The 26,714-nt window shown below is 37.3% G+C and overlaps 4 protein-coding genes across 8 annotated transcripts; 1 reads left to right on the forward strand and 3 right to left on the reverse strand.

Moving 5' to 3' along the window:
* Nucleotides 1-881: 881 nt before the first annotated feature.
* On the reverse strand, nt 882-4,791 carry spata4 (spermatogenesis associated 4). Of its 2 annotated transcripts, XM_044364314.1 has the most exons (7): nt 4,503-4,789; nt 3,657-3,786; nt 3,252-3,370; nt 2,282-2,502; nt 1,904-2,011; nt 1,258-1,313; nt 882-998 (listed from the first exon to the last, which is right to left on the reverse strand). In XM_044364314.1, exons 1-7 carry the CDS (start codon nt 4,601-4,603, stop codon nt 960-962), a joined length of 774 nt encoding a protein of 257 aa, XP_044220249.1. In that variant the 5' UTR covers nt 4,604-4,789; the 3' UTR covers nt 882-959. The 2 variants fall into 2 exon arrangements, with proteins under 2 accessions (XP_044220249.1, XP_044220250.1); XM_044364315.1 differs by having other exon boundaries at nt 882-1,313; nt 3,657-3,732; nt 4,503-4,791.
* A 943-nt stretch (nt 4,792-5,734) lies between these two features.
* Nucleotides 5,735-12,242, reverse strand: asb5a (ankyrin repeat and SOCS box containing 5a). 2 transcript variants are annotated; one of them, XM_044364309.1, is made up of 7 exons: nt 11,755-12,242; nt 10,075-10,154; nt 8,745-8,852; nt 8,344-8,494; nt 7,703-7,837; nt 6,583-6,774; nt 5,735-6,354 (listed from the first exon to the last, which is right to left on the reverse strand). In XM_044364309.1, the coding sequence occupies exons 1-7, from the start codon at nt 11,957-11,959 to the stop codon at nt 6,227-6,229; spliced, it is 999 nt and encodes a 332-aa protein (XP_044220244.1). In that variant the 5' UTR covers nt 11,960-12,242; the 3' UTR covers nt 5,735-6,226. The 2 variants fall into 2 exon arrangements, with proteins under 2 accessions (XP_044220244.1, XP_044220245.1); XM_044364310.1 differs by lacking the exon at nt 11,755-12,242 and adding an exon at nt 10,739-11,176.
* ctso (cathepsin O) lies at nt 7,687-21,944 on the forward strand. Of its 3 annotated transcripts, XM_044364308.1 has the most exons (9): nt 7,687-7,772; nt 12,996-13,101; nt 14,228-14,333; nt 14,595-14,719; nt 16,828-16,995; nt 17,374-17,495; nt 18,624-18,787; nt 20,611-20,703; nt 20,835-21,944. In XM_044364308.1, exons 2-9 carry the CDS (start codon nt 13,051-13,053, stop codon nt 20,867-20,869), a joined length of 864 nt encoding a protein of 287 aa, XP_044220243.1. In that variant the 5' UTR covers nt 7,687-7,772; nt 12,996-13,050; the 3' UTR covers nt 20,870-21,944. The 3 variants fall into 3 exon arrangements, with proteins under 3 accessions (XP_044220243.1, XP_044220242.1, XP_044220241.1); XM_044364306.1 differs by lacking the exon at nt 7,687-7,772 and having other exon boundaries at nt 12,496-13,101; XM_044364307.1 differs by lacking the exons at nt 7,687-7,772; nt 18,624-18,787 and having other exon boundaries at nt 12,486-13,101.
* Nucleotides 20,970-26,606, reverse strand: tdo2a (tryptophan 2,3-dioxygenase a). Its single transcript, XM_044364305.1, has 12 exons — nt 26,515-26,606; nt 26,235-26,340; nt 26,024-26,114; nt 25,573-25,643; nt 25,026-25,153; nt 24,691-24,877; nt 24,411-24,518; nt 24,187-24,298; nt 23,909-23,966; nt 23,252-23,331; nt 22,835-22,925; nt 20,970-22,529 (listed from the first exon to the last, which is right to left on the reverse strand). The coding sequence occupies exons 1-12, from the start codon at nt 26,547-26,549 to the stop codon at nt 22,376-22,378; spliced, it is 1,221 nt and encodes a 406-aa protein (XP_044220240.1). The 5' UTR covers nt 26,550-26,606; the 3' UTR covers nt 20,970-22,375.
* Nucleotides 26,607-26,714: the final 108 nt, after the last annotated feature.

Raw genomic sequence — 26,714 nt, forward strand, 5'->3', positions numbered from 1 at the left:
TGTACTGTATGACAGGACACAGCTCTAAAGTGATGTAGTAAAAGTGCACAATATGGTACTGGCAAACTGGGATCTGTCATGTAATCCAATATTCGTCAATCTATGCCACGATCAACGTTCAAATTGGATAGTACTTTCTAAAATATGGGGCTGGGTCTTGTTAAAAGTAGATGAGAAAACTTAAAACATCAGAAAACCTTGATCCCCAGACCTTCCAAGATGCTTAGACATGAAGTAGGGCAAGAACAGACAGCATAAACAACTCTTTTATTAAATTATGCAAACTGCAAGTGATCAAATAAATCCCCCACCCCAGCAATATTTGTCAAGCTTTTCAAACGCCTTCATAACCGCCATCACAATTGTTGAGCTTCTTTTGCTGTGGTAGACGACACATAAAGAGATGTCCTTGCATCTTAACCCTTTGGTCAGAAGTACCTTTGAAAGTCAAGGTCTGTGATTTATCATTCAGTTCCCTGAAATATAGAAACTCCAGTCAATCTTCAGTATGTGCTTAAATTTATTCAACCAAGGGTTACAGAAAAATGGAATATAAAGGTTAATCTGTCAATTAGAAACGAGAATAGACATAGCTTTCATGTCTTCATGTCACAATGACATGGTTGGATGGTTCTTCCCTGAAATGACAATGTAAGAATCACCTGTCAAATGATGATTGAATACCAACTGAAGTGGCTAGTACCTTGGAGAATGTCATGAGCTACAGCATAAGTTTATTAGTATTGTGTAGGTTGATGATGATGATTTCTTTCAATGCAAATTGAGAAAAAGGTCTATTTCTCTCTGTGACGACAACGGAGGAAGGATGCAGATTCAGTAATTATGAAAAGCATCTGTAGTGAGCACAGTGAACAAAGAGATGAACCCAATGGACATTCTGATTTATTTCCTCTTTTTGTTAATGGTACACACACAGCAGTGGATTTCAGTCTCAAAACCTACTCAGGAGAGTCCTGCCAATGACTCAATGCTTCCACCTAGTGGTACAAATAGAAATAGCCCAAACATGATGGTTAAACAATTGTAACATGAAATAAGCAATAACAAATAATGATGTCATCTCTATTTCCAAGCAAATTATACTTCAGGATATAATTTGTGTGGCACAATACTTAAAATAACTATAATTTTAATAACAGTAATTGGGAAAAAATATCAATACATTAAGTGACAAAATACAACATGTCTCCATCTCTTTTAATAGTTAACCAGGGAGCGTCTGGCAGGCTGGCGCACCTTTATTTCCTTGAAGGGAACAGCAGCTCCACTCAATGTTGATGAGGAGAACAACTCTAGAATAGCAAATGTGAACAATAGAGTGGTTAAATGTAGCTGTGATTACGTTTACATCAAACAAATCAAATGTTCTGTGTACTAGGTATAAATGGAGAAAGAAACAAAGTACAGGAACATTTATATATCATTTGCAGTATAAATTAATATTCACAAATGACCATTTATTTGAACAAAACAGTCTCATTTGCACCCTTAATGCAGCCTTCAAATGGCATAGTGTGTCTGTGAAATATTACTTTTAATATGTCTTCCCTTCTCAGAAAAAATCTAAACAAGAGCATAGACTTATTACAGAGTTATAATTTGTTTGAGGGAGATTTTCTTAAAATATCTCTGTCTTGTTGAGCACATTTTAGAATGTCACCACCAGACTCAGTGTTAAAAACCTGATTCACTGGTGAAACCCATCTTCTAAAGCTGTCCTTCAGAGAGAATAAGACCGCAGTTTGCAGTTGCATCATGTTTGCTGTTCACTATTTGGCAAAAACATTGGCATCTGCTTCACACTAATGATGTCTTTGATCCTGTATGTAGAACCAGTGTTCTCTGCAGATTACGTAGTTGAGAAATAAGACACGACACTTACCTGATGTGGTGCCTGCAGATGAGATGCCGTCAAAGAACTCATCACCCTGACTTGATGGCACAAGATTTTTGGCTGCCAGCTGACCCAGATTAGTCACTTTCAAACGTCCTGTCACCAAAGAAATTGGCCAAATTCTGTCACAACCAGAGAAATATTGCTTGTGAACTATAACTAGTCCCTGCCATGCTGCAGATCACACAATTCTTATATCAAACCTCAAACTCTCAATTCACAATGTTATCATTCTGTCAGTTCCTGAGTCCATGTGACATGTTTAAAACTCTTATGCCCTGTGCTGTGTTTTGAAAAATTGCACAAGTGTAACTTAATCTCGCTAAAGTAAAGTTTTGAAGGCCATATCCCCCCTGGGTGACTCACTGGGGTCGAGAACCCTGTCTGCAGCCTTGTGCTCCAGGTGTCTGTGGAGGATGACTTCTGCCTTCCTCTGGTTTGTGCAGATGTCGGGCTCTGCCATGATCTCTGTTATCGTCAGGTTGTTCTTAATGGCCCTGCAGGCTGTGGAGCGGGCCAGTGTGGGCAGCAACTCCTGGTACTTTTGGTCAGTGAAGTCTGACTCTGGCCTCTGAACTTCTCCGACACTGAGAGGAAAGACTCATAAAGATTAGAATATCTACAGGATTATATCGTTATATTTGGATCTGTTTTGCGCACTGTGCAAATGTGCTGTGTGTCTGGCTTCCATTTCAGTTGAGTTTGTACAGTTCAGCTGAGTTCACTAGAAGTTGCACTAGAAGACTGTTAGACAGTAGAGGGTTTGATTAGAATGTTTTCACATACCGTTATATAAAAATATATAAAAATATCTTGACCTAGCTATGGTCATGGTACTGTATCCAGCATCCTCTAATTTTCAGTTGGAATACTAAGCAGTGGTGCATTTAAGTTTTAATGACAATGTCCCTGATATTTCCAGCATCATTGGTATTAAATGAAATCTGAGAATGTAACAGGTTATCAGTCATATTGTGTACATGTGTAGTTACATATTAAATACGACTAGGCACATCAGCTCAACAAACCTCTAATCAGCATTTTTAATTTTAAGTCTCAAAACAATACAAAACAAAAAGCAGTCAACACTGGAAAGCTTGTGTTGCTTATTGACACATTTCTAATGTACCCATGTCAAACTGAAAGGTAAAAGTTACAAAATAATAGAAAAGCATAAGGCAGCCACAGTGTGCCTGTCCACCAGTCAGCAGATCTACATGTTGGGAGTATGCTTAAGTATATACACATCCTATCTTTCTGGTCAAATTAAGAAGCTGACCGTTTGAACCTGCCGCAATCTGTGTTCATTTTCTGTCCTGCTCCCAATCATCCTCACCTGCGGTTAGTTAAAATTGTATAAACCTCCTGCACCAACAGTTCAGCTGCTCCTGGTTTACAGTGAATGGTTCCATCAACAAGCCTCTTCATCAAGTGCAGATTCAGCTTCTGTAAAGACTGGGGAAAAAAGAGTTTCAGAAATGATCTGACTCAAAATAACAACCTCCTGTTTGAGAAAGTACAAATAGAGTACAGTCACAATGGGTTTAGATTATTTTGATCATGATATTTAAGTATTTGTGCAGTTAAGTGCCTCTGTGTCCCTGACATTATTACATGACATACAGAACCTCGAAAATGAATTTAAACCGCATGCCAATTGAACTGAATAAAAAACCAAGCAAGCAAACAAACAAGAAGTCTTTCCTCCTCAGTATATTTTTAGATTTTTTCATCCTCTTACCCGCTCTATTCTGCTCCAGTTCCACTGCTTGGCAGAAAGTGATGTTCCTTTGTTGTATGAATGCAACAGGAAGTCACTGCGGTAATAATGAGAAAATATCTCTGCCACAAGGTAACCATTGGAAAAATCTCTGGATATAAAAAGTAGGGAGAACAGACAGAGTATATTTACTCTACCACTGAAATTCTCTTGGTACTAGCAGCAATGGTGTTCATATTTTCCTTGTTATGGACATTTATCTTATATTATTGTCCTTATTTGTTTTATGATCCTTCATTATTGTCTTCACATTTGACCTATTTCATTTTAAGTCAGTGTTATATGTTTTGTAACCTTTGTTTTATGCTATGTGATGTTAGAGGGCATTCCTGTAACAGATATTTAATCTCAGTGATGTCCTCTCCAGGTTAAATAGTTATCATTATATGGCAGAGTCACACTCAGTTAAAGAAATAAATGCTCAATCAAAACGAGTCTAGAGTAAGTGCTCAGTGCCTGCGTAAGTTATTAGTGATTTAAAACCCCAAAGACGTCTGACTACATGTTAAAACTGAGTTATTTTTTGTTGAGAACGTGATTTAGGATAGACCATTAGCCATCCTTTTGAAAATTCAACAACTGCTTCACACTAGCATTAGCTAACACATTTGCTCAATTAGCAGGCTAGCTTAATCCCTTTGAAACACACAGGTAACGCTATAAAGTTATGACCAAGAAGCGTAAAAACTTATTTTTCAGCTAGGTTTAGTCCAGTTTTACAGTCTAGACGTCGACTGCAAATGTATTTTTACTGTGCCTGCAGTAATGAACAAGAGTAATTCACAAGTTTAGTGACGTTAGCTTTACCTGCGCACATTCATAGGATAAAATGACAAGTCGAGACTCTGCAGCCACTTCACAATTTCTCTCGTCAGTCCGGTCTTTTTAGGAGACTGTTCGTAAGACATATTGTTCTGAGCCTTGATTTAATCCACAAATTAATGATGTTTCTAATCTAACAAGTGGAGTCATGAAATCCTGCTTTGTCCATTCATGTCATCCCCTTTTCCTTTAGTTTTCGAGCTGCGACAGCTTGTATTTGACGCGCTGGACTCGGGTTTTGTTGTTGTTCGTGTTTCCATGGCAACGACACACTTGTTCTTGGTCCTGTGGCAGCACACACACACAGCTATGACGGTCTACTGCCCTCCAGAGGTTTTACATTAACTCAGAGTGTTGTGCAGGACATCAAAGAAATTCATTTTACCAAGAGACACAAAATGTTCGGTATTAAATAAATAAACAAACCAGACATAACGATACACATATAGACCAAAAAAAAAATTTCAATCATGAAATTATGAAATAATCCAATTCGATACATTTTTTAAAATTTTACTCCGCATGATGAAATGTTATTTCACCCTGCTTCTTTTCACAGTAAATTAATTGAAGGTAATTATTATTTAATTCCACTATTATTTCTTCTTCTTCTTTTTCTTCTTCTTCTTATTTTATATATATATATATATATATATATATATTTTTTTTTTTTTTTTTTTTTTTAGAAAAACTGCATTCATCACCAAGTCTTTAATCATGACAAATAGAGTCAGTGATGTGATCTGCTGCTGCTTCGATCTGAATGAGCAGACAGCCACTTCCAGTTGATTTGTGTTTTGACATCATAACTGCTGGAATAAAAATTTTTTTTTTTTTTTTTTTTTTTAAAAAAGGCAGTTGGCAATAAACTCTGTTACTGTCATAAAAAGCAGGATTTAATTTCTTAATATTGAGTGTTCGTAATGTTTTGGTTTATTTCACAATGCCATAGTCATAGCCCGTATTTATTCAGATGATTATTTCAGAATGTCTTAGGAGGATTACTAAATTGCTGGATTAAGTGTTATCTCAACAGACTTACTTTTCCATCTGGGACTTTTCAACAAGGTCAGTCTCCATCAGTTGTCACTACTCAATAATCCAAGCTTAAACTTACAAACCACTTTTGTTTACAAATTTTTGAATTTGATTGTATTTCCACTACACCACCAAGTCAGACATCAGTAAATCAAAACACAGCCCACATAGACAATATATAGCATTTTGAAAAGCCACAGGTTTAATAGAAATGTTTTATTGTCTACTAGTGTGCAATGCATTCAGTATTAAATGCATCAAATGCAAAACTATGAATACTCATTCACATATATTCTGCAATTATGTTACACTGTTTTCAAAGTGTGTCAATCTGTTGTAGCTACTGCAACTATTAAGGCATTCTCTGAATACTTCAAACCTGAATTGCAAATAATAATGTATTTATTATCTTTTAGCTGTAATTTATTCAGAAAAGGCAAACTCTACCACAACCCACTGCTTTACATTCATCCAGGTCCACATTCACACATGGCAAACAGCTACTCAGTGGCTGCTCTGTGACTAATTGCAATTAATTGCTCTCGCTACTCTGACTAGCAGCTAAAGTTAAAGGTAAGATAAGTTCATGAAATTGATGTGCTGCTTGAGTCAGAAGCATGTTTCTGTTATGTCCCATTTACAGTAGGCAGACAGTTTGGTTGTACTGCCTATCACTGGTACTGCAGGTAGTTTCTGAGCCTGTTGGGTAGGGGAAGGTGGCAAAGGAGGTGGAGTCTGTCACGGCCGACACAGTTCCTGATGCACTGACGACACAGCGGACTCAGCAGTCGTGGTGTGGCTATGAAAAGAAGACAATTAATATATTGTGCAAGATGGTTATAGAATTAATCATAAACCATTAACTTAGGTTGCACAGTGGAACCTACAAGCTCAGATAAATGAAAACAAATCTGATCCCAGACCTTGAAACTGATATTTGTTAAACACAGACACAACAGAAGATACTGTAAGTTAGACAAGGGACCTGTAAACAAAGGAGTATTGCTGGTTACAAGTCAAGGTGTACCTTCATAGAGTAGTAGGAAGCCCTCTGTTAGACTGCTGGGTGGAGCCATGTCTACTGGCCTCTGAAACTCTGTGTTCCTGGCGTTAATATCTGCACCAAAGTCCAACAACAGCTTCACTACTGCTGTGCAGTCTTTCTCTGCAGCTGCATGTAAGGGCGAATCCAGGGATTTGCCTTTTTGTACATTGGCACCTGTATGAAGGACATTTTGAGATTATACATTCTGTTCATTCATCAAGGAATCACTATGCATACTAGTTTCTTCTACCATCAAAATGTTAGGGAGGACACATGTCTTAAAGGAAGAAATTACTCTCAAATACTTGTTGGAAATCATCATTATGTGGCATTTCTTGCCATTCAGGAGTTATTTTTGTAATTGACATTTTTCTTTCTGTAATTTCGCCTTCTCTTCCTCTATGCAAGGATTTCTGAGAGAGAACGGTGTGTGCAATCAAAAGTAGCAAGCAAAATGGACATATAAATTGAAAATAGGATCAGTTAGATGTGGGCTACATGCGATCTCAAATTTCAACGTGCTGGGCATGCATTAGTAAGTCTAGAATTAGTCAAAAAATATATATACTATATATCTACTTTTCTTGTGATTGATTTCTCCTTATATGATTGTTAAACATCTTTTAGCATTTCTAGAAAGAAGCTGCTGTTTTGCTGATTCTGACTGACTGACCTCTGCTGCTGGTGTTTATGCTTGTCTTGATTTACATAAATAACAAAAAATAAATGTGTTTTGTTGCTGCTGTGCTATAATGTCATGTTATATCATGTCATCTGTAATTGGGTAGTTCATCATGGGAATACTGACTGGGAATACACAACCATAAGTCCAAACAATATTTTTTGTCAAAGTAGTGCTTACCATTTATAATTCCATTACTGTGTTTTGTTTTACTCATTGTGTTCAACTTCGGAGTCTGTGGGTCTACATGCTTCTTCAGAGGCTTTTATAATCCTGTTTGTGCATACTGAATGTGATTGCGTATTAATTTCCTTGTGTGTTTATAAGATACTGTATGTTCTTGTGTCTGTCTATGTTCATACAGGACTTTTGCATGTCTGTAAACGGATGTAAAGATCCACACTATGCTGTGAGGCTGACCTTCCCTCAGGAGTTTCCTGGCACACTCCAACTCTTGGCAGACGCAGGCTGTATAGAGCGCTGTGCCCAGGTGAGGAATGTCCATGTCCACATCTGCCCCCCAGGTCACCAGAGCCTCCACACAACCATAATGACCTGGAAGTAATGGAGCGTGAAGGCAGTAATCAGTGACAATGTGTGATAATTCTCCAAGCTGTCTACTCGGGTCAGGGTGGGATTTATTTATAAAGCTTTTTTCACAGTGCGAGTTTATTAGAAAGTGTTTTACAGCACAGCAAAGGACACAAATATAGGTTGGAAGTCAAGATCAAATGTACCCTGTAAATAGAATGATATGTTGGTTCATGTAATATTAAATGACTGATATTGAATGGTAATGTTGTGATATAAACCTTTCTGAACCTCTAACATCGGCCAGAAGCTTTAGACCAATGCCATTCCATAGGAACATAATTATACATTAATTTGGAAAAGTGTGTCCTAGTTCACCATATAACAGAAATTGCTGTCAAACATCATAGTGTATATATATATATATATATATATATATATATATATATATATATATATATATATATATATATATAAATCAATTGAAAACTTCTGAACACACTAGTTAATGTATTTTATGGAAATATTACCTTTACTGGTCGCCTCATGGATTGGTGAAGGATGGTACACGAGGCTCTGGGGTTTTGCTCCATTTTCCAGAAGAATTTCAGTGCATGCCACGCTGCCCACTGTACAGGCGTTGAACAGTGGGGTGACTCCATCAATTGTAGAGGCATTGACCTGTAAACACATTTTTTTTAATTGTTATTTTTAGGCCTTGTTTGTTTAACCATGCAAGTTGACTAATAGCAACAGCCCGGGGGAACAGTCGAAGGGGAACAACAACTTAATAGCTCTGCAGTGGCTCTAAAAGGAGAGCAGTACATTGCTCATTTGTTGCCTCCTCTCAGATTTTCCCAGCCATGGAAATTACATTTGACCTGTGCAGTACAGCAACATTAAAGAGTCATAAGGTCAATATGTAACTTACATTTGCTCCTGCATCGATGAGCGCTCTGGCACAGGCAACATGGTCTCCAAGACAGGCCTCATGAAGCGGTGTCACATGGTCTATAGTCAGAACATTCACATTGTGACCCTGGAGACAGAATCAAACAACCATAGACATTTTGATTTTTTTAAAAGGCATTAAGCAATACATGACCTTTGTCAACCTCTATTGGTGAACATCAGGAATTGCAAGGACATTAATAAAGCTTATCTATAAAACAGACCCATCGTTCTCAGTTGTGGTTGTCAGTAATTGACAAACTATACTGTACAGTCACATTTTAACAATAGACATTAATAAGCTTGCTAATTAAACTGCAGATCCAAAAGAGGTCTGGTAAACGGCTAATAAATCACCATGTAAATACATAATTATATCACTGCTTTGTCCTGAGCTTGTCTAACTTATTAAGAACAAGGCGACAGTAGGCTTTGTAGCTGAAATGGATTGCTCTCTTGTAATAACAGTCCTTCATCTGTGAGCGGCTGAAAATGCAAGCGGATAAGGAGAGTCTCCCAGTTTCTTCTTGGGAATGTTGTAAAATCTCAGTCTGTTTGACCAAATATAGAATCTGCTGGAAGGTAGGGTGTTTTAAAATTCAGAAATTTTAGCACCTCGCAAAGTAATCTCTGGCACTGAACAGCAACTCTATCTTTCCCCCTCAGATACTGCATATAATGCTCATTCAATGCTGCATTTTTAGTTATTCTGTGCTATGTGGTAAGAAACAATTATTTATTTAAAAAAAAATGTTAGCTGTGTATTACAGTAGCTGAAAGGGTAAGATATGGTTCAGTGAACTTACACAAACATGTCAGCTTTTTATCTGACATTTAACTTAATCACAAGATTTATTATTCATGGTCAGATGTTAACTAACTATTAATATTTTATGAAATAGACAATTCACTGACGCTCTTACAACCTGCGCTACAACATAATAACCCTTAGTTCTTGACCTGATTACAACCAAAATGTACCTTTGGCTTTGACGACCTTTGCAACAATGTAATACCCCTATTCAATACAAGTCTATGATAATAGTCTGATATAGTTATATGTCATGTCCAGTAAAATATAGATATTCTCAATACATATATTGAAGCCTTGGCTCAGTTAATTATTCTATAAACTAACAAATGTATACAAGATTATAAAACACCTGTGATGTGTGATGATGATATGACTTCCATCCACACCCCCTTATCTGAGATTTTAAAGGCACTGATTAAAATTCAATTGCACACTGGACTGTTACAACAGACACCATGTGTACAGATGAGGGGGTTGCACATAACTCTCTCTTCACCTGTAAAATGAGGGTCCTCAGGGCCAGGAGGCGGCCCTGACTGGCAGCATCATGGAGGGGTGAACGGTCCGCCCACGATCCTGCAATGGGAATAAGAATTCAGTGCATGCCTCCGCTTACATTGATTATCATTTAACTAATGCTCTTATAGAGAGCCATTTACAATAACCGCAGTGGAGTGTTTAACTAAGAACCTTAAAAATTAGGTTTTACAAAAGTGACTAATAGATAATATTAATTTTTAAATGTTAATTATGCAGAGCTGAATGTGACTGAACATAAGATTTGAGTATCATGCACCAGAGAAAACTGTTAATTGTATCATTCAATTAAATCCCTTTACTTACTCTAATATTTTTCTCATCAAATCCCAATTTATTAATTATGGCTTAAAATGTTAGAATTACTGCTGTCTAATGAAATCCCAACCTCAGATCTGATTACTAATTTACCCCCACAGGTCTTGCATGTTTTATAACAGTCTAACTTTGCACTAGGATTTCAAATAGCTTAAGTTATCCGCATTGGAAACATGTTATGTGGCTGCCAGTGCCTGAGTTGACCTGATGCTATAAACTAATCTCATTCACAATTTCAAACAAGCATTTCAGAATCAGCTGCTGTCATTTGATGTAAGTGTGATTAAATCTGGCAGTAAACACACCTGCGTCAATGTCCAAAATAACAGCCGACGCATTGAACACATTAGCATCCTCATCATCTTCATCCATTTTCATCATAACTTATTGATAATAATGAACCTAATGTTTTCTGTTACATTAGTACAATTTTATTCATGCAGTCTGTTGTCTGTGACTGACATTAATTTGAAATACAGGTACAAAAAACCCAGCCACAGACATCAAACATTTCTTAGAACAAAGAAGACCATAAATACAGGGCTGTGACTTATACCCTAAGCTTGACTAATTATTATTCCATGGAGTGGGTCCACTTTAAATTAAACATCCCCTTGATTGATAGCTGATTATGTTGTCGTCGGGTCTCTTCTTCCCCCAGAATGAGCTTTCGAACCGCCTGTCCCTGAGAATGTGGAGTGTTGTTTTGGTTGCCGTCTGAGTGTGAAAGGGTGCACTGCATAGCTGGGAATGGAAACTAGGGCAGGATGGGGGTGGGGGAGGGATGGGGGGGGGGGGGTATCATGACTGTGTTCTATTAATACATTAGAGAAAAAGAGCTGTCAGCCTACAGTGTCCATGTTTAATATTGAATGTACATCTCAGGATTTATAAGTAGCTATTAAGCTAATGAAAGAAAAGTTGGCTATCATTCATATCTTCAATATGTATCAGTATTAATACAATGAATGGCCTTTATATTCATTGGATTAGCAATGCAGTATTTATAGTTCATTTGTAAACATGGAAATTGTGAGTGCATGTGCATGGATGTGTGTGCGGGGTGTACTTTAACTTAGTGTGATTTCATCGGAAACATTAATATTTTCTACATATGACCTTATGTGCCTGAGGTCAAACATGTTAGTCATTGTATTGTGCAAACACAGTTGCATTGTGATAATACTATACACTGAATCTACCTTTATCGCAGGGTTATGTATGGATCAAACGATACACTCTGTTAGAACAAAGAAACCACCTTAAGAAAAAAAAAACAACAACCCTCTAAGGCTTTTCATGTTTCTATCAGAGTACTCACCGTGTTGTTGACCATAATCATAAAACTCTGCCGATATCCTGGCAGCCTCTTTACGGTTCCCACGGATAATGTAGAAGTATGTCAGCAAGTTGAGAGAAATCTTAATGAAGAGCTTGAAGCAGAACAGTGCCAAGATGCTGAGGTAAACATTGGACAACTGGGCCGCGAAGGGCTTGTTGGTGAGTTCCCCTGTTGGGACTGACATTTCCTCTGGCACGTTACAGAGGAGCTTTGGTTATGATGAAGGCAGGATCAGATGCCACTCCAAAAAGCACAAGAGTAGCCTACTTTTTTCCCAGTGTACTGACTGGTTGGCTGGTCCTGACAAAGACTGGAAAAAAAAAATTCACTGCAGCTGCTACTGTGCCTGAGAGCAACTACTGCAATGTTTTTGTACCATGTGTGGGTGGGCGGGTGTTCACATGTTATACAAATACAATTTTACATACTATAGAACCTGTTCTGGTTGCAAATATGACATAAAATTTATTTTTTTCATTCATTTTCACACAATAGTATTTAATTCTGTATCAATGAGGTAAAAAAAAAATTAAAGTGTATTTTTTGCATACATTTTTACTCGATAGAATTTAATTCTGGATAAATTTTAAAAATATATATTTTTAAAATGCATTTTTGCATACATTTTAGTTTAATTCTGGCTAAATGCATTTGCTTAATTGTGATTGAATAGAATTCTGGAAAAAATATTAAATATTTAAAATATTTTAGAGTGTATTTTTGCACTTTTTTTTTTTCTTAAATTTTGGATAAATGAAGAATGAAACCCCTAAAATGCAAAACCAGGATTTGTAGGACTTTTGAATTAAGATAGTTGGATATAAACCTACTTTTAGCATAACTTTTATATTAGGATACATTGCCAAATCTCAATTTCTTTATTTTTAATCTAATTCATTTTTTAACTACTCATTTTTCTAAGCTTTTAACTTCTGTTCGTTTTTGTCAGTACATCTAAATTGGTCTTAATGCTCTCCTTCAATACTTCAATTTTACTTTCTGTTTCCAATGCGGCGCCTTCTGATCGCTGCGCATGCGCTGAAGATTATCCCTCACCTTTTCCGCGAACATCTGAACTTTAGTACTTCCCTTTTTAATCACTGCTGTTGGCTGCATGTTTTAAAACCGACCTATCGCCGTCAAATGAGGGGTGGTCAGCTGTTCACGGTGTTTGTAGCGACAGTTTCCACACTCGTCTCTCCTCTGTGTTGTCAGAACAGGAGCTCGGATGACAGTCGGACTGATTTCAGCTCGTTCAGAGCGCAGTTTCACCGCATGCATGAGGTCAACAGCGAGGAATTCAGCCGTCGTCATCTCTATTTTCAGGTAGGAGGTAGTGGGGAGCAGACAGAGACACATGTAGAAAAAGTCTGTTGACATTCATCACTCTTTTTTTTTTTTTTTTTTTTACACACGCCTAAAAACAAACGACTGATTGCGTCACCGCAGACCCCGCCCACTTGTGTAGATGAAGGAAATGTATGACATTTGGTAGATAAGGTGAAACATTTACACTTTATATATTCATGGTGGATTAATACGCAATTCAGAACAGTAAGTGACATGAAGTGGATGAAGTACTGAGACCAAGAGAGAGTAGTAATACCATAATGTAGCAGTATATCTGGCTGTGTAGAAGAGCTACTAATAAAATGACTCATGTTCTTCTTATATGTGAAAAATTGAATTAATAAGCAATAAAACACACTCTTGCTCTATTCAGGACATTCAGAGGTTTTGCTGTTACAGCCTTACTATGTTTGGTATGACCAGTAGCTTATGGTGGCTATCTAAGCTAATGTTAGGCAACTTTAATAAGTGTCCTTATTAAGAGTTATGACTTTATGACTCTTCTCTACTTCTGCTACTGTGACAGTACATTTTTAGCACTGACCATTATCTCATAATTGTCACTTGTGGCCACTGTTCAGCAAAAGTACTAAAAGTGAACTCTTACAGAGTGCTTTATTAGTACATTTATTCTATTATTGGATTATTGAGGCATTAACATGTCAGTATCATGCTAATAATGTAGCTGGTTGAGGTGCAGCTAGTCTTAACTAAATCATTTATTTACTGATTGTATGTTTAGTTTGTAAAATTTGAATCTGCAAAGTAACTACAGATGTCAGATAATTGTTGTGGAGTAAAATGAAGGACATTTCCTTCTCAAGTGCAGTCAAATAGAAGTGTTAATTAGAGTACAAATGCAGTGCTTGTGTGTAGTAAATGTGCTCAGTTCCTTTTCATCATGGCCTTAACTTGTGGGTTGTGTTTAAGACTCACTCATGTTATTCAAAAAAAGAAAAATTAAATTATAATAATTGCCTTTAGAGGTCTCTGTGTTTTTTTTTTTAAGGTTTTTGTTCTTAATATTCATCTTTTTATTGTTATTATATTAATTTATGAAAGACTCTTTACTTAACCTAATATGCCATTTGTGTTTTTTAAGAATTCTACAGAGCGGCACGCATACCTGAACTCATTCTCCACAGCACCACAGTCTGCCAAGTACGGCACCAACCAGTTCTCTAACCTCTCACAGAAGGAATTCAGAGGTGGGCTCAAACACTGACACTTATTAGTGACTTTTGCAGAATTTAATTAGGTGCATGTATGGTGTTTTTGTTCATTGAATCTGAAATTGAAGTTGTTTTATCAGGTGAACTGTATTCACCTGTGTTATGTCTGTTCAGTGGATTGTTTTAAACTCAGCTGAGCATCTTACTTCCTGGATGACTGGTCTGAGTCTGTACAGTCATTGTTTACATGCATATATGTATCCAGGTATGACTTTGAACTGTATCTGTTAACCACAGATCTCTACCTGCGAACAATCTCTGACAGAGCTCCTGTCTTCTCTGGACCGAAGACAGAGCAGCTACCAGCTAAGTTTGACTGGAGGGACAAAGGAGTGGTAGCACCAGTCCAGAACCAACAAGCAGTAAGGATTACACAGATAGATGGATATAGGAAACTTTACAGAGATACAGACATAGTTGGGTTACATTCAAACAAATCTTATTATCTTTTTCTTTTCTTACAAATCAATACAACACAAAGATAAGGAGACCCATAATAGGTATGAGTCCTCAGATGACGATAAAGTCAAAATAATCTTTGCTACAGTTAAAGCAGAGATGTCCAGATCAAGTTTTTCATCCCCTACCCAGAGTTGTGCAAAAGATGTTCAGAATACACAGTAAAAATAAGTATGGTATATTATATACATAGCAGCAGAAGATATGCAGTGTTGACTAAATTTACTGTATATCTGACACATGAAAATAATCCCAATACTTCATCCAAGTATTAAAGGATCAGTCCCGATACTGATCTTTGGGATCTTTCCCTTATTAGCGTGCATTCATTGTCTTGTCAAGTCTTCTCCTTGCCTTTCAGTTCTGACTAGATATTAAGGTTATGATGGCCATTAATATTCCATGCCTCAGCTCTAGAGCTGAATGTACCATTTTTTTTTATACTAATGTTCAAGGAAAAGCAGGTGAAAATGACAAACTGAGCTGCCAAGTGTGACTTTGGCTCTAAGAGCAGAGTGGTCCTGGGGACACAGACATTGAGGGGGTTACTGAGATGGAGCCGCTGCTTGTCCTTGCTGATGGTTTCACTTTCTGCTCCTTTTGTCCTTTAAATCTTTTGTCAGTTAATTTGCTGTTGGGGATGATATTTTTATTGTAAAGCCGTCGTCCAAAGGGAGAGTCATACGGTATACATGGGGAAAAAGTCAGCAGAAAAAAAAACATATCTCTCACTCTCTTGAATTCAGGCAAGGCTTAGCGCTCCAGGGAGAGTCTGTACATGACAACACTCACCTACTGTACCGCTGCTGTACTGCAGTGTTTCTGTCCAGTTGTCTTTTACTCTGGCTCTGTCTGTTGAACTGCCTGGAGTAAGTTTCCACAACAAATAAATAACTGGATGGATACTGCAGAAAATATAATGCAGTTCCAAGCACAAAGACACAAAATATCAAGCTACTCACAACTCCTAAATTCTTCTTGATCCGGTTTTCCCATTTCCCTTTCCACTTTTATGACTCAAGTGCATTTAATCTTTTTAAAGGAGAGAGGAGATGGTTCTAATATTTTGTATGCTCAGCGCATATTTATCTTTAGTCCAAGCAATAATGACTGATTTTGGTTTCGGTATTGATTTTAAGCCATGGAACCATATTGAGCAACAAAATATTGGATTTTTACACAGAGAGCTCAGGTTTTCATCATATTTATGGGAATTTATGCTAATCGAGTGAACTGAGCGTAGTCCGATGCTGTTTGGAGGATGAGATTGCCTTTGCAAATGTTACACAGGAAATAATGCTCTCCCTTACATACTGAAATATGTTTTTTCGCTCTCTCTCAAAAAATGATTTCAAGAAAGCAATATGAGCTGTATCAATATGAATTATGGGAACAACTTCTGGTATCAAAAATACAACTTTCTAGTCACCTTTTAAAGCTTAAACATGAACTGAAGCAGAAATGTATCCATTCAGTTCACCTGAGGTGTTTTTGTCAGTAGATGGCAGCAGAAAGCAATTAGTCACAGTTCACTCTGGCCGGATCATCTTACCTCATCACCACATACAGCATCCACTCTCACTCTAGATGCCTCATCACAAATCAAGATTTTGATCCAGAATTAAATGCCATATGAGACCAACCCAGGTTTGAAGCAAATCATATCTGAGTAGTCAGTGCTTTTAAGACTATCTGAACCCTGGTTGTGTCTAAATTTTGTTGTCTAATGATACTGGCAGTGTTTGTGTTGTACTGGAGTGTTTTTTAAGATAAATTACAGTAGTAATTCGGCCAGCAGGGTGGCATGATGACGGAGACCATCATTAATTAGAAAGGAAGTCTTTGTCCTGCTGAAGTGTCCTTTCGCAAGACATTAACCTCTCTGTGGATGAGGATAAGAAAAATGACAGTTTCTCCTTCTGGGGGTAATAAGATGTGACACGGTTCTATTAGAGTTTGGATACAGATTTTTGTTGTGTTTTCATTAATCACTATAATTTCATCTTTGCAGTGTGGGAGTTGTTGGGCGTTCAGTGTGGTCGGTGCCATGCAGGCCGTCCACACCATAGGAGGCTCACGGCTGGAGCAGCTCAGTGTACAGCAAGTTCTGGACTGCTCCTTCCAAAATGAAGGCTGCAATGGAGGGTCCCCGCTCCGGGCTCTGAATTGGTTAAAGCAGGTATGTTGATATTTGAATATAATTGTGGGCCGTTAACATATTTCAGGTCTTTAACAGATGCTGCCAAAATGGTTTACAGTAAGTACAAAGGAAGAATAAAACTTAACTCCTAAAAGACGATGACCTCTGTGTCCCTAAAGGGACAGATGAAAGATGACAGTTGTGAAGATATGTCCATGCTGTTAAAGTTTAGGTTTTTTTAAAAAAATAGGTGATATTGTCATGTTTAATTAGAGATATATGTCGTGGGTGTTGCTGTTCTCAAACATAAATTAGGAAAGTGCCTGTGCTCGGATCTTTCATAAATAAGGAGCTTGGATATTTTGTATTAAGCTAACACCACGCTACACTCTTTGAGATCAACTATTTTCTGTCCAGACCAGAGTGAAATTGGTGCCTCAGTCAGAGTATCCCTACAAGGCCAAGACAGGAATCTGCCATTTTTTCTCCCTGTCACATGGTGTTGTTGCCGTCAAGAACTTTTCTGCACATGACTTCAGGTAAAAGACACATTTTTACAAGTTATCTATAAGCAATAAAGGCTAAAAATTAACACTGTATTTGGGTAAAATCACATGGAATTTGAATGGGTTTTCATAAAGTACCAAGGACAGAGGAGAGGGGAGAGGGAGGAGGGGGATTGGTCCTACGCAATGACAGACCACAGTGTTTACTGTGTCAACAGAGACATGGGTTGCTCAGTAGCTCAGAGGTTCTTGACTCAGGGCCAGTCATTTTGGCCCAAAGGTTACCTTGAGATAAAATTAATCAGATCTTTATGTAATATTGAACAGAACTGTAGCTCACATTCATGCATATGTAATGTCTGGTATTTTTTAATTAGCACAGTATTGTGTGCTATCATAAGTAGTCTCAGAGTTTCTAATATTTTAACCTCATGTAACTTTTTCTTGTCCCTGCTTTTTGTATAGTTCCTTTCTTTGCACACAACATGTATAGGAGGGAGTTTTTTATGAATAAAATGTGTCAATATAATACCACCTTTAAATGATTGTTTAACATAACTTAAAAGTAAAGCAAAATAAAGATGCAACAGTTTTCAAAATTAGCAAATGTCAGTGTTTGACTACTACTAAAAGACATTGTTATCTCAATAATCCTTTGACTCAGTCTGATAATGTGACTTTAGAAAGATAAGCATGCTGGGTCATTGAGGGTGGGGACCTAGGTGTCATGGGGTCTTCAAGGGGCTCATAAGCAAGATCTTAACTGTCGCAAAGCAAAAGAAAAACATAAAGTTTCAAGGAGACAAGAACCTCAACTCACCATGAATGGGATGCAGAATAGCTTTTTTCAATATAGATTTGGCACATTTGACTTAGAGTAGCCCAGATGTCTTGAGCTAGGAGAGGAGGATATCACAGCCATCCTTAGTGGGAAGCATCTGGTGAACAGACAGGATGGAGTCCCAGAGGGTGTCTGCATATGTAGTGTTTGTACAACAGAGATAATTAGGAAAAGGACAATTTTATGAATGAAAAATGTTCTATAGTTAGTAAGAGACTGATACACCGATTGGATGAATGAGATGAGGGGAGGGCGGGGGTGGAGAGATGCTGGATGCAGGTGACACAAAAATAGGCCAAATGTTGTGTTATTTTCCCCAGTGGTCAAGAGGAGGCAATGATGGGTCAGCTGGTGGAGCATGGTCCTTTGACTGCTGTTGTGGATGCTGTCAGCTGGCAGGATTACCTGGGAGGAATCATCCAACACCACTGCTCCAGCCAATGGTCTAACCATGCTGTCCTAGTTGTTGGATATGACACTACTGGTACATGCTGCTTCTACACTGGCATGAAGAATTAATTGTAACTTAAGAAAAAAGAGATTTATATTTTACTTGAGCTAACACTTGCCTTTTTAGGTCAAAGAAGATTTCACAACCCTAGGGCCTATGAAAGTAATTTAAAGCTGCACTAGGTCTAGTCTTAATCAGCCCTGAAATCAGGAATTGCTGCTGCAACAATACAAAGTGTGTCATCCCTATAATTAGGTGCTAAAACAAAAGGTAGATTGAGAGAAAGAAAATTTAACAAGCCAGCTCATTATTCCTAAAATTATATATTTCTTATGTGAATTTAAATGTCTTTCAGTGGGGTGAGAGTTTCATGTTTCTAATGAAAATGAAGGTGTCTTAATTTTGTAATTTTCTCAATATTATAACAATATGTGCCTTGCTTAGTCTTTTTAGAAGATGCATTAAGAAGCACTAATTTCTAAGAAATCCTTGAAAGAGGTTGACAGCAGAAACTTTTTTACTGTGAAAACATTTTGGGAGTGTTTGTAGATCTTACATTTGTGCCCATATCATATTCTGGTGTCTGATATGGTCACTGCAGCCCGTTTCAGACATGTACCTCTCTATATTAATCTGATGGCAGTTTAACATGTCTGAATAACCACCCTGGTTAATTTTATGTAAAAGTCACAACGGCAATCTTATTAGGTCGGGCCTTCTAACATCACTTTAATAAATTTAATATCATCTATTATGCACAAAATCAGTCACACTGTACAAAAATCGATCTTACATGTCGGACTTTATTAAACAGGCGGCAGAATTTTCTCTCTAATAACATTAATTGGTGAAATTAGATGGGAAAATGTTTCAGTGGACTAATTGAAAGAAGGGGGGGGGGGGGGGACGAGTTTCCCTCATGCTCATGATGGTCATTAACTAAGGCTTCAACAGCAAAACAAATTTTAAAATCCAACAGCGATGCAGCCTGTAAACAAACAAACAAAAAAAGTTGCCTTCATCACTATCATAACATTTTTAACTCATGCTCTCTCTCTCTCTCTCTCTCTCTCTCTCTCTCTCTCTCTCTCTCTCACTCTCTCCGCTTCCTCTCACGCACCAGGTGCTAAATATTGCACAAGCATAGTGTCTTTCCATAAATGTCCTGTCATGCCTGAATAAAACTGTGAGGAACATTAATGTAAAATTCACTGATGACATAAAGCTTGATGAAGCCGGCAATGTTACATATTTCAAGTCTAAAAAGGGGGTTACGTCTCCCCCTTTCTGAGCTGATGAAGCAAAATATATGAGTGAAACACAATCAGTCCCAGCAGTATTTCCTGTATTTTTCTTTTGCCTTGTTGGCACTGTTGGTTCTGTCATCCTGTTGTCGTCCTCTTTGGTACACTGTGATCAGAGAGTACCCAGGTTGGTAAACACAAGTCTTTTATTTGCACTTCTTGACGTCATGTTACGTGATTTCTAAGTATAGAGGTTCAGAAAGTTACTGCTTTGTGACACAAAATCCGTGTGCAGAGTTCAAAATGTATAAAGTTTGTGAAAAGTAGACTCTGAAGATACAAGTAAACAGTATTTGAACGGCAGTTATATTATCAGAATGTAATCTCGGGCGCCTCGGTGATTATTTCTTGATATATTTCACATACAGCAGGATTTTATATTTCCTAACGTTAATTATTTGACACACTCGTGTTTTGATGGGTATTACATAAGAAATCAAGTGATTATGTAACAGTTTAAAGTGGTTGCAGCTGCAGAACACACACAAACATACACTTTGCTACTTTACCCTGTAAATAATTCAATCTGGAAATATATGTTGTCTGTTTCAGGGGATATTCCATACTGGATTGTACAGAACTCCTGGGGAACTACATGGGGGAATGAGGGTTATGTTTATGTGAAAATTGGTGGCGATGTTTGTGGTAAGTATAATCTTCTACAACTTGTCATGTTATGTTTCATATCTCCTCTTAGTGTGGAGTGTGTATATTGCTGTGCCCACTGTCCCCTCAAGGATTAATACATCATCTTCTCTTTTCTTGTCTTTTTTTAGGTATTGCAGATAACGTGGCAGCTGTGTTTCTTTGACAATGTTGTGTTTATTTTTGTCATTGTAACTGTGTGTGTGTGTGAGAGTGACTTTGCATGTATTCACACTTTAAATCAGTCATCAGTTTACCATCAAGGGTCATGTTAAATAATGTTTTTATTGAAATGTCACCATGTTACATCAATAAGACAAAATAAATCACTTTCTATGCTGATAAATGTCGGATTGTAACTGAGCAATCAATACACACAATACTGTAAAACTATAATAACAAGAATAGATGCACTGTACAAAAATGTATCTTATTAAATACATAAAGTAGATACATGTTATAGTTGATATGGCTCATACATTTATCTATACAGAGATGATATCGATCACTGCATAAATACATAACAAAATGAATTTAACACCATATAGAATACTATACAAAACATATCTAACATCTACATTATTAACATTATGTACACATTTTATGGTTCCTATTTTCTGATTTTACATGCTGTGCAAATTGTTCTTTTTTTCGGATATTGAGATTGTTTATACTGAGGTTTATTATCATTTTAATCTATTTTTATCTACTTCCTCTCAAACTTGAGCCACATCACAATAGTCTGAAATGGCTCCTCTGCATGCTGACATGAAAGATGATGTATTCGCAAAGCCCCATCATCACCAGCAGTTTGATCGCTGCTCTCACTGATCCATTTGCTTTCAGGTCAGTCAGTGAATTTACATAATTTTATTGAGAAAACATCTAAGCAAATCTTATCAAGGGGCCATCTGCTGTGTGACTGGTCATGATCAGAGATTAGAGTAAAATAGTCTAATTTGGCCATTTCATTTATGCAGGGTCAGACCGCATCACAGGTTTGAATTTGATGTGTGAAGCTCGGTGCTGCAGCCTGATGTAACTAATGAACTAAAAATGTACTGTTCTGTTCAGTAATAATTGTAAGATGTTTGGCCTGATTTTAGTGCCACAGTGAAATGAAAAACAGAATTTTCATCTGCCTGCAAAACATTTAAATGTCCAAGTTGTTTCGTGTATTTAGTTAATATTGAAGTGTCAGAATGTAGTAAAAAAAAAAACACATTATAAAAATCCCAACCAACAATACCATCAGGGTATTACATATCTCTCCATAATGGATATTTTGGTGGTCAACACTTTCAACTACAATATCCATTTTCAACTGGGAAAAAAAAAAATTAGGATGCAAGATGATCTAAAAATGACATCTTTTTGAGTTCATAATCCAATATTATATTATATTTTGTGGTAAAATTTGATCCTTATAAGATTGCCCTTATTAATACAAAAAATGTCAATGTGAGAGCTTTGTCAGGTGTATCAACCTGATGTCAGTCTGAGGTCTAAGACCTTGTGTTTTGTCAATGAAAATGTATCTTTCTTTGAAAGTTCTGAAGGTTACCTATGCACCTGTCACCAACTCTTCTTAAGTGTGCAAAGCATCTACCGCTTTGAGGTCACCCACAGGCATACAAAGGAAGTCAGAACAGACGACTGAGATCAATGCCTCCTAGTCGGAGTCTTCACTGCTGCAGTAGGAGCTGTCGCAGCACTCGGCCATGTAGAGGAAAGTATGAACGTTGGGGTTCAGCTTGGGCACCCAGTGGCGGGGCACCAGGAACGTTGCCAGGTTGAATAGATCCACGAACACTTTGTAGCGGTCACTGAAGGAAAGAAAATCATGTGTTAAAATATTTCACTCGTATTTTTATGTCATAATTGAGCATCTGTTAAAAATTGTGCATTTTGACAGAATCTAAATTAAACTGCTGCTGCTACCATCTTACATTCACTGAACAAAGAACTTGTTTAGTGTACTTTGAAATTAACTTTTAAATATATTTTCAATATGCATGCCAGGATGAAGTGACCATATGACATATGGTTAATTTAGATAAACACCAAGTAGCACTTCTGGTGTACTTGTAGTGTGAAGTGTTTAATAAGTAGGTTAAAGTTTGTAGCTTACCTGACAGTAGATCTCAGGTAGTGGTAGCCAGATGATCCTCCTGTACCAGCTTTGCTGCCAATCATACGATGCACCATGCACACATGATTGTCTAAAGCAAAAAAAAACAAAACAGTAGTTTTCATGGTGATATGAATGATATTTGGCTCTGCATGTTTCATTTTAGCTGTAATTTGCTCAGATATAAGAAAAACATAGGGCAGTAAAACATTTATTTCATGGGAATAGGCTGTTGAATTGATCAACAAGCATGGTGGATGTTACAGATTCCTCTGCCTCTTAAGTTCAACTAACTTTAGCCCTGCAGACTCCCCTGTTAGTTCAGCTCTGCCCTTGGGCAAAATAGGAAATCGTTGATTTTGAGAATAATTTTTTTCTTCCTCCACCATTTTCTTATTGAACATATACTGTACTTACATCTCCATTTTGTCATGAGGGTGTCAATATCCATGAGGGAGGTGAGCAGCTGGAATGGGACCTGGAACCTCGGCTCTTCCCTAAAAGGTAAGGGATCATTTGAGCATTTGAGCATCTGACTTGCAAATGAAAATCTATTTTGATGGTATTGATATCAGTTGTAAAACAAGAGGAACTGCTGTTCACCATTCACAAAGCAGTTAAGAATCTTAAACCCAGCCGCTTCACACTAATTATCACCTTCCAGTGACTGTCGCGCGACTCTCGACTCTGGCAAACCCTTAATGAGTCTCATGTGATGTGTCTTAACAGCACAGGTTTCAAAAGCCTAGTTACCACACCTTTCAGTAATACTGTCATAGCCTTCGATACCACACAGTGAGTCCAAATGCTCATGTTTTGCAAATATCACATTATGGCTGTCAAAGTTACAGAAATAGGCTTGTGATATGACAGAGGGGATGCCTGAGGAACTTTAACTGAGGTGCCCTCAGGCGCTCAAACCCCAACTGACACAGTGAAACAGTGGTCAACAGTGGAAGACCATGTGTGCACTGTGAAGTAAATGTATAACTTCATAAATCTTCGGTAAACATAGCACAGATGCACAATGGAGCAAGTAAAGGTGTAAAGAAGGCTATAAAAAGTTCCACATACCTGTAGAAGTAGATCATCAAAGCACCTTGTAGAGCCTTGTAAGAGAGCCGCCTCTCACCTTGTTAGTGAAAAGTGAAGTGAAAATATATTTATTTAACATATAAGCTCTATAGTAGCTCACAAAATCACATGAATAAAGTTCATAAGTTAATATATTAGCATGGATAAAAGTCAGAGTCAAATCTAAGCTATAAACACAAATGTGAAGTCCTGGAAAAACACAGGATTGTGACATATGATTAATCAGTCAGATTAATCCATTGATAGGGAGCAGCTACCTTTGCTGAGAAGATGGTCATGACGCTTTTCATCAAACAGGGATGTGAAGAGCTCTTTCTGTTTGACCAGCTCAGCCATCAGTTCTTCCTTTTCCTCAGAATCTGGCATTTTCTTAAAAAAAAAAAAAAAAAAAGGTAAATAAAAATACAGTCTCTGTCAATCATCTTTGCACTCCGGGGAAAAGCAGAGAAAGTTTGTTCTGAAAGCTGGAGTCATCTCTTACCTCGACTTTCTCCTTCTCCTGATTCAACCCATCAAATATATTGATTTCCAGCCTTTCCCAGAAATTGAATCCATCTGCCTCCAAGCCAGGAGTTCTCTCCAGCCACTCCTGAGAAGAATCACATTTATACCCTATTCAGTAGAAGATGGACCAATCCAGAACTAATGCAACAGTTTAAAAACACAGACGTATGTACAATAAAACATAAGGATGCCTAATTCTAATTAACTCCTGACTAAATCTAAAATTTGACCAGGTGGTTGGTGGTTTTTGGACGTACCTCAACTAGTTTTAAGAGTGTGGGCTCCTGTTCAGTGGCGAGTAACATCTCACTGTCATGACCCTTGAAGTTGTCCCTGTAATGACGTCTGTTGTAGGGAACCCTCAGGTTGTCCGGGACCCCGATTTTGTTCTCCAGGAGCCGAAACTGAAGGCTTTGGAAGCCAGAGGCTGGAGACAGGTATTCCCTACACACACACACATACACACAAACACAAGTAAAGCATACATGCACACAACACAGACAGTGAAAGCGTGTACTATCAAGGAGGAGTGCATCTTATAAAATTTTTAAAGCTGAAGTAGAGCTGCCCTGAAGTTATTTTATAAGCTTACCTAAAGTCAAAAAAGTCCAAGGCTGTCATTGTTTCCAAAACTGCAAACTGGTCGACCAACAGTCTGAAGATCATTACAATCCTGTGGATGCGAGTGTTGACTTTGAGCATGTTGCGTTCGTCACGGACCTGGAGAAATAGTAAAATATAATAATGTAAATAATAGCTATTCATAGTAAAACTTGTAAACATCTCTTCAAACAGGAAAACAAACAAATTTTTACTGATTTTTTTCTTTTTTAGAATCACTAAATAAGACAAGTAATGACAGTCTGCGATTGAATGTAACGTCCTTTTTAACACTGTGAGATCTGACTATCATAGTGTTCTATCGTGATTATGTATCCTTCAGTTAATTTAAATTGTTCTTCTTTGTGATTTATATTCTTAGCAACATTTAATCTGCAGCATGGCCAGCTCATATCCAAAAGATCCGAATTCTGTTGATCAAAATGTTCCACTCAAATTCAAGGTGTTTAAAAACTGGATTTCCCTGTGTGGAAAGCAATCACATAATAAAGATTCTTTCACCCCCAGAAATCACTCACATGTCCACTGATGAAGATCTCTCGCACTGAATCAAGTTCAAACAAGATCTGTTTGAACCACAGTTCATAGGCTGAAATAAAACACAAACATTTTTTAGCATCATACACATTTTACTGTAATAGTACAAGGTGAACAAATAGGTCAGTAAGCAGTCAGTGCTTATTACACCGCAAAAATGCCCATTTCAATAAGTTACTCTCGTATTCAGCCATATAAATTTTATAGTAAAATATCTGCTTCTTGGTAGAAATCAATTTGCTTAGTAATTTTATTTTATTTTTTTAACAAGAAAAATGTCTCCTTTGGAATAAATGATTTTTGAAATTTTAAACAAGTTAAATGAAAATACAATCAAAATAACATTAAGACCGAATACAAGATTAAAGCAACAATTTTGCCTCCGTGAGACAAGACAAAAAATACTGTTTAATACTACAAAGTTATTATTACCTTGATGGGTGACGATGAAGAGGTGCTCATCATGGATCTTATTACCCTTCAGTTCACTCTGCAGTACCTGGGCTGAGACTATTTTATCGAGCTGAGGATCGGAGGTAAATTAAACACTTGTATTAATAACACAAATTTAAAAACAAATGCAAATTCTAGTACTTTCATTAAAAAGCCAAGTCAGATATGTATAATAAGTGGTTTTCTCTACCTGCAGGTAGTCTCCGTAGATAATACCTCCTTTACTGGCCTTGTTAACCCCTGCCTGAGAGTCATCGTCATCATCTTCTGTTTTGGGAGGCTTGTTTTTGAATAACCTGCAGTGTGAAGAAAAGCTTTTAGTTACTTGTATTTTTCCCATCAGCACAATTAGATCATGTTGAGCACTTAAAGTAATGAAAGTGTTAGAAGGTTATTATAAAACATTAAAAAAGCAAATGGAAAAATAAAGCAGCCAAACTCCTTGAATGCAATAACTATGAAAAACGTACAAATGCCTCTTCTCAAAGTACGGACATCCACTCATGACTTGTCCAAATCAGTTGCAGCAAAGATGTATTCTTCTTCCTTCTTACTATTTACTAAAATTGCCTTCAACACAATCCAGATTTTTAAAGATTCACCTCATCCAATCATTCATGAGGATGCAGTCACCATCCGGCCCGCCTCTATTCGCCCCATGGAGCTGTTT

The sequence above is a fragment of the Thunnus albacares genome, chromosome 10 (assembly GCF_914725855.1).
Source record: "Thunnus albacares chromosome 10, fThuAlb1.1, whole genome shotgun sequence".
Classification (NCBI taxonomy): domain Eukaryota; kingdom Metazoa; phylum Chordata; class Actinopteri; order Scombriformes; family Scombridae; genus Thunnus; species Thunnus albacares.

Excerpts from the sequence above, each read along its gene's own strand:
- ctso (XM_044364306.1), top strand. The coding sequence starts at position 12,784 with ATGCGGCGCCTTCTGATCGCTGCGCATGCGCTGAAGATTATCCCTCAC. Across the intron at positions 14,334-14,594 it reads CTCACAGAAGGAATTCAGAG|ATCTCTACCTGCGAACAATC; the intron begins GTGGGCTCAAAC and ends TGTTAACCACAG. Across the intron at positions 18,788-20,610 it reads TGTTGGATATGACACTACTG|GGGATATTCCATACTGGATT; the intron begins GTACATGCTGCT and ends TGTCTGTTTCAG.
- tdo2a (XM_044364305.1), bottom strand. The coding sequence starts at position 26,549 with ATGAGTGGATGTCCGTACTTTGAGAAGAGGCATTT. Across the intron at positions 25,644-26,023 it reads CTTCATCGTCACCCATCAAG|CCTATGAACTGTGGTTCAAA; the intron begins GTAATAATAACT and ends GTTTTATTTCAG. Across the intron at positions 24,519-24,690 it reads CACTCTTAAAACTAGTTGAG|GAGTGGCTGGAGAGAACTCC; the intron begins GTACGTCCAAAA and ends GATTCTTCTCAG.
- spata4 (XM_044364314.1), bottom strand. The coding sequence starts at position 4,603 with ATGTCTTACGAACAGTCTCCTAAAAAGACCGGACTGACGAGAGAAATT. Across the intron at positions 2,503-3,251 it reads ACAATTTTAACTAACCGCAG|TGTCGGAGAAGTTCAGAGGC; the intron begins GTGAGGATGATT and ends CTTTCCTCTCAG. Across the intron at positions 2,012-2,281 it reads AGACAGGGTTCTCGACCCCA|GACGTTTGAAAGTGACTAAT; the intron begins GTGAGTCACCCA and ends CTTTGGTGACAG.
- asb5a (XM_044364309.1), bottom strand. The coding sequence starts at position 11,959 with ATGTCAGTCCCAACAGGGGAACTCACCAACAAGCCCTTCGCGGCCCAG. Across the intron at positions 8,495-8,744 it reads TCATCGATGCAGGAGCAAAT|GTCAATGCCTCTACAATTGA; the intron begins GTAAGTTACATA and ends ATGTGTTTACAG. Across the intron at positions 6,355-6,582 it reads CTTCCTACTACTCTATGAAG|CCACACCACGACTGCTGAGT; the intron begins GTACACCTTGAC and ends TTCTTTTCATAG.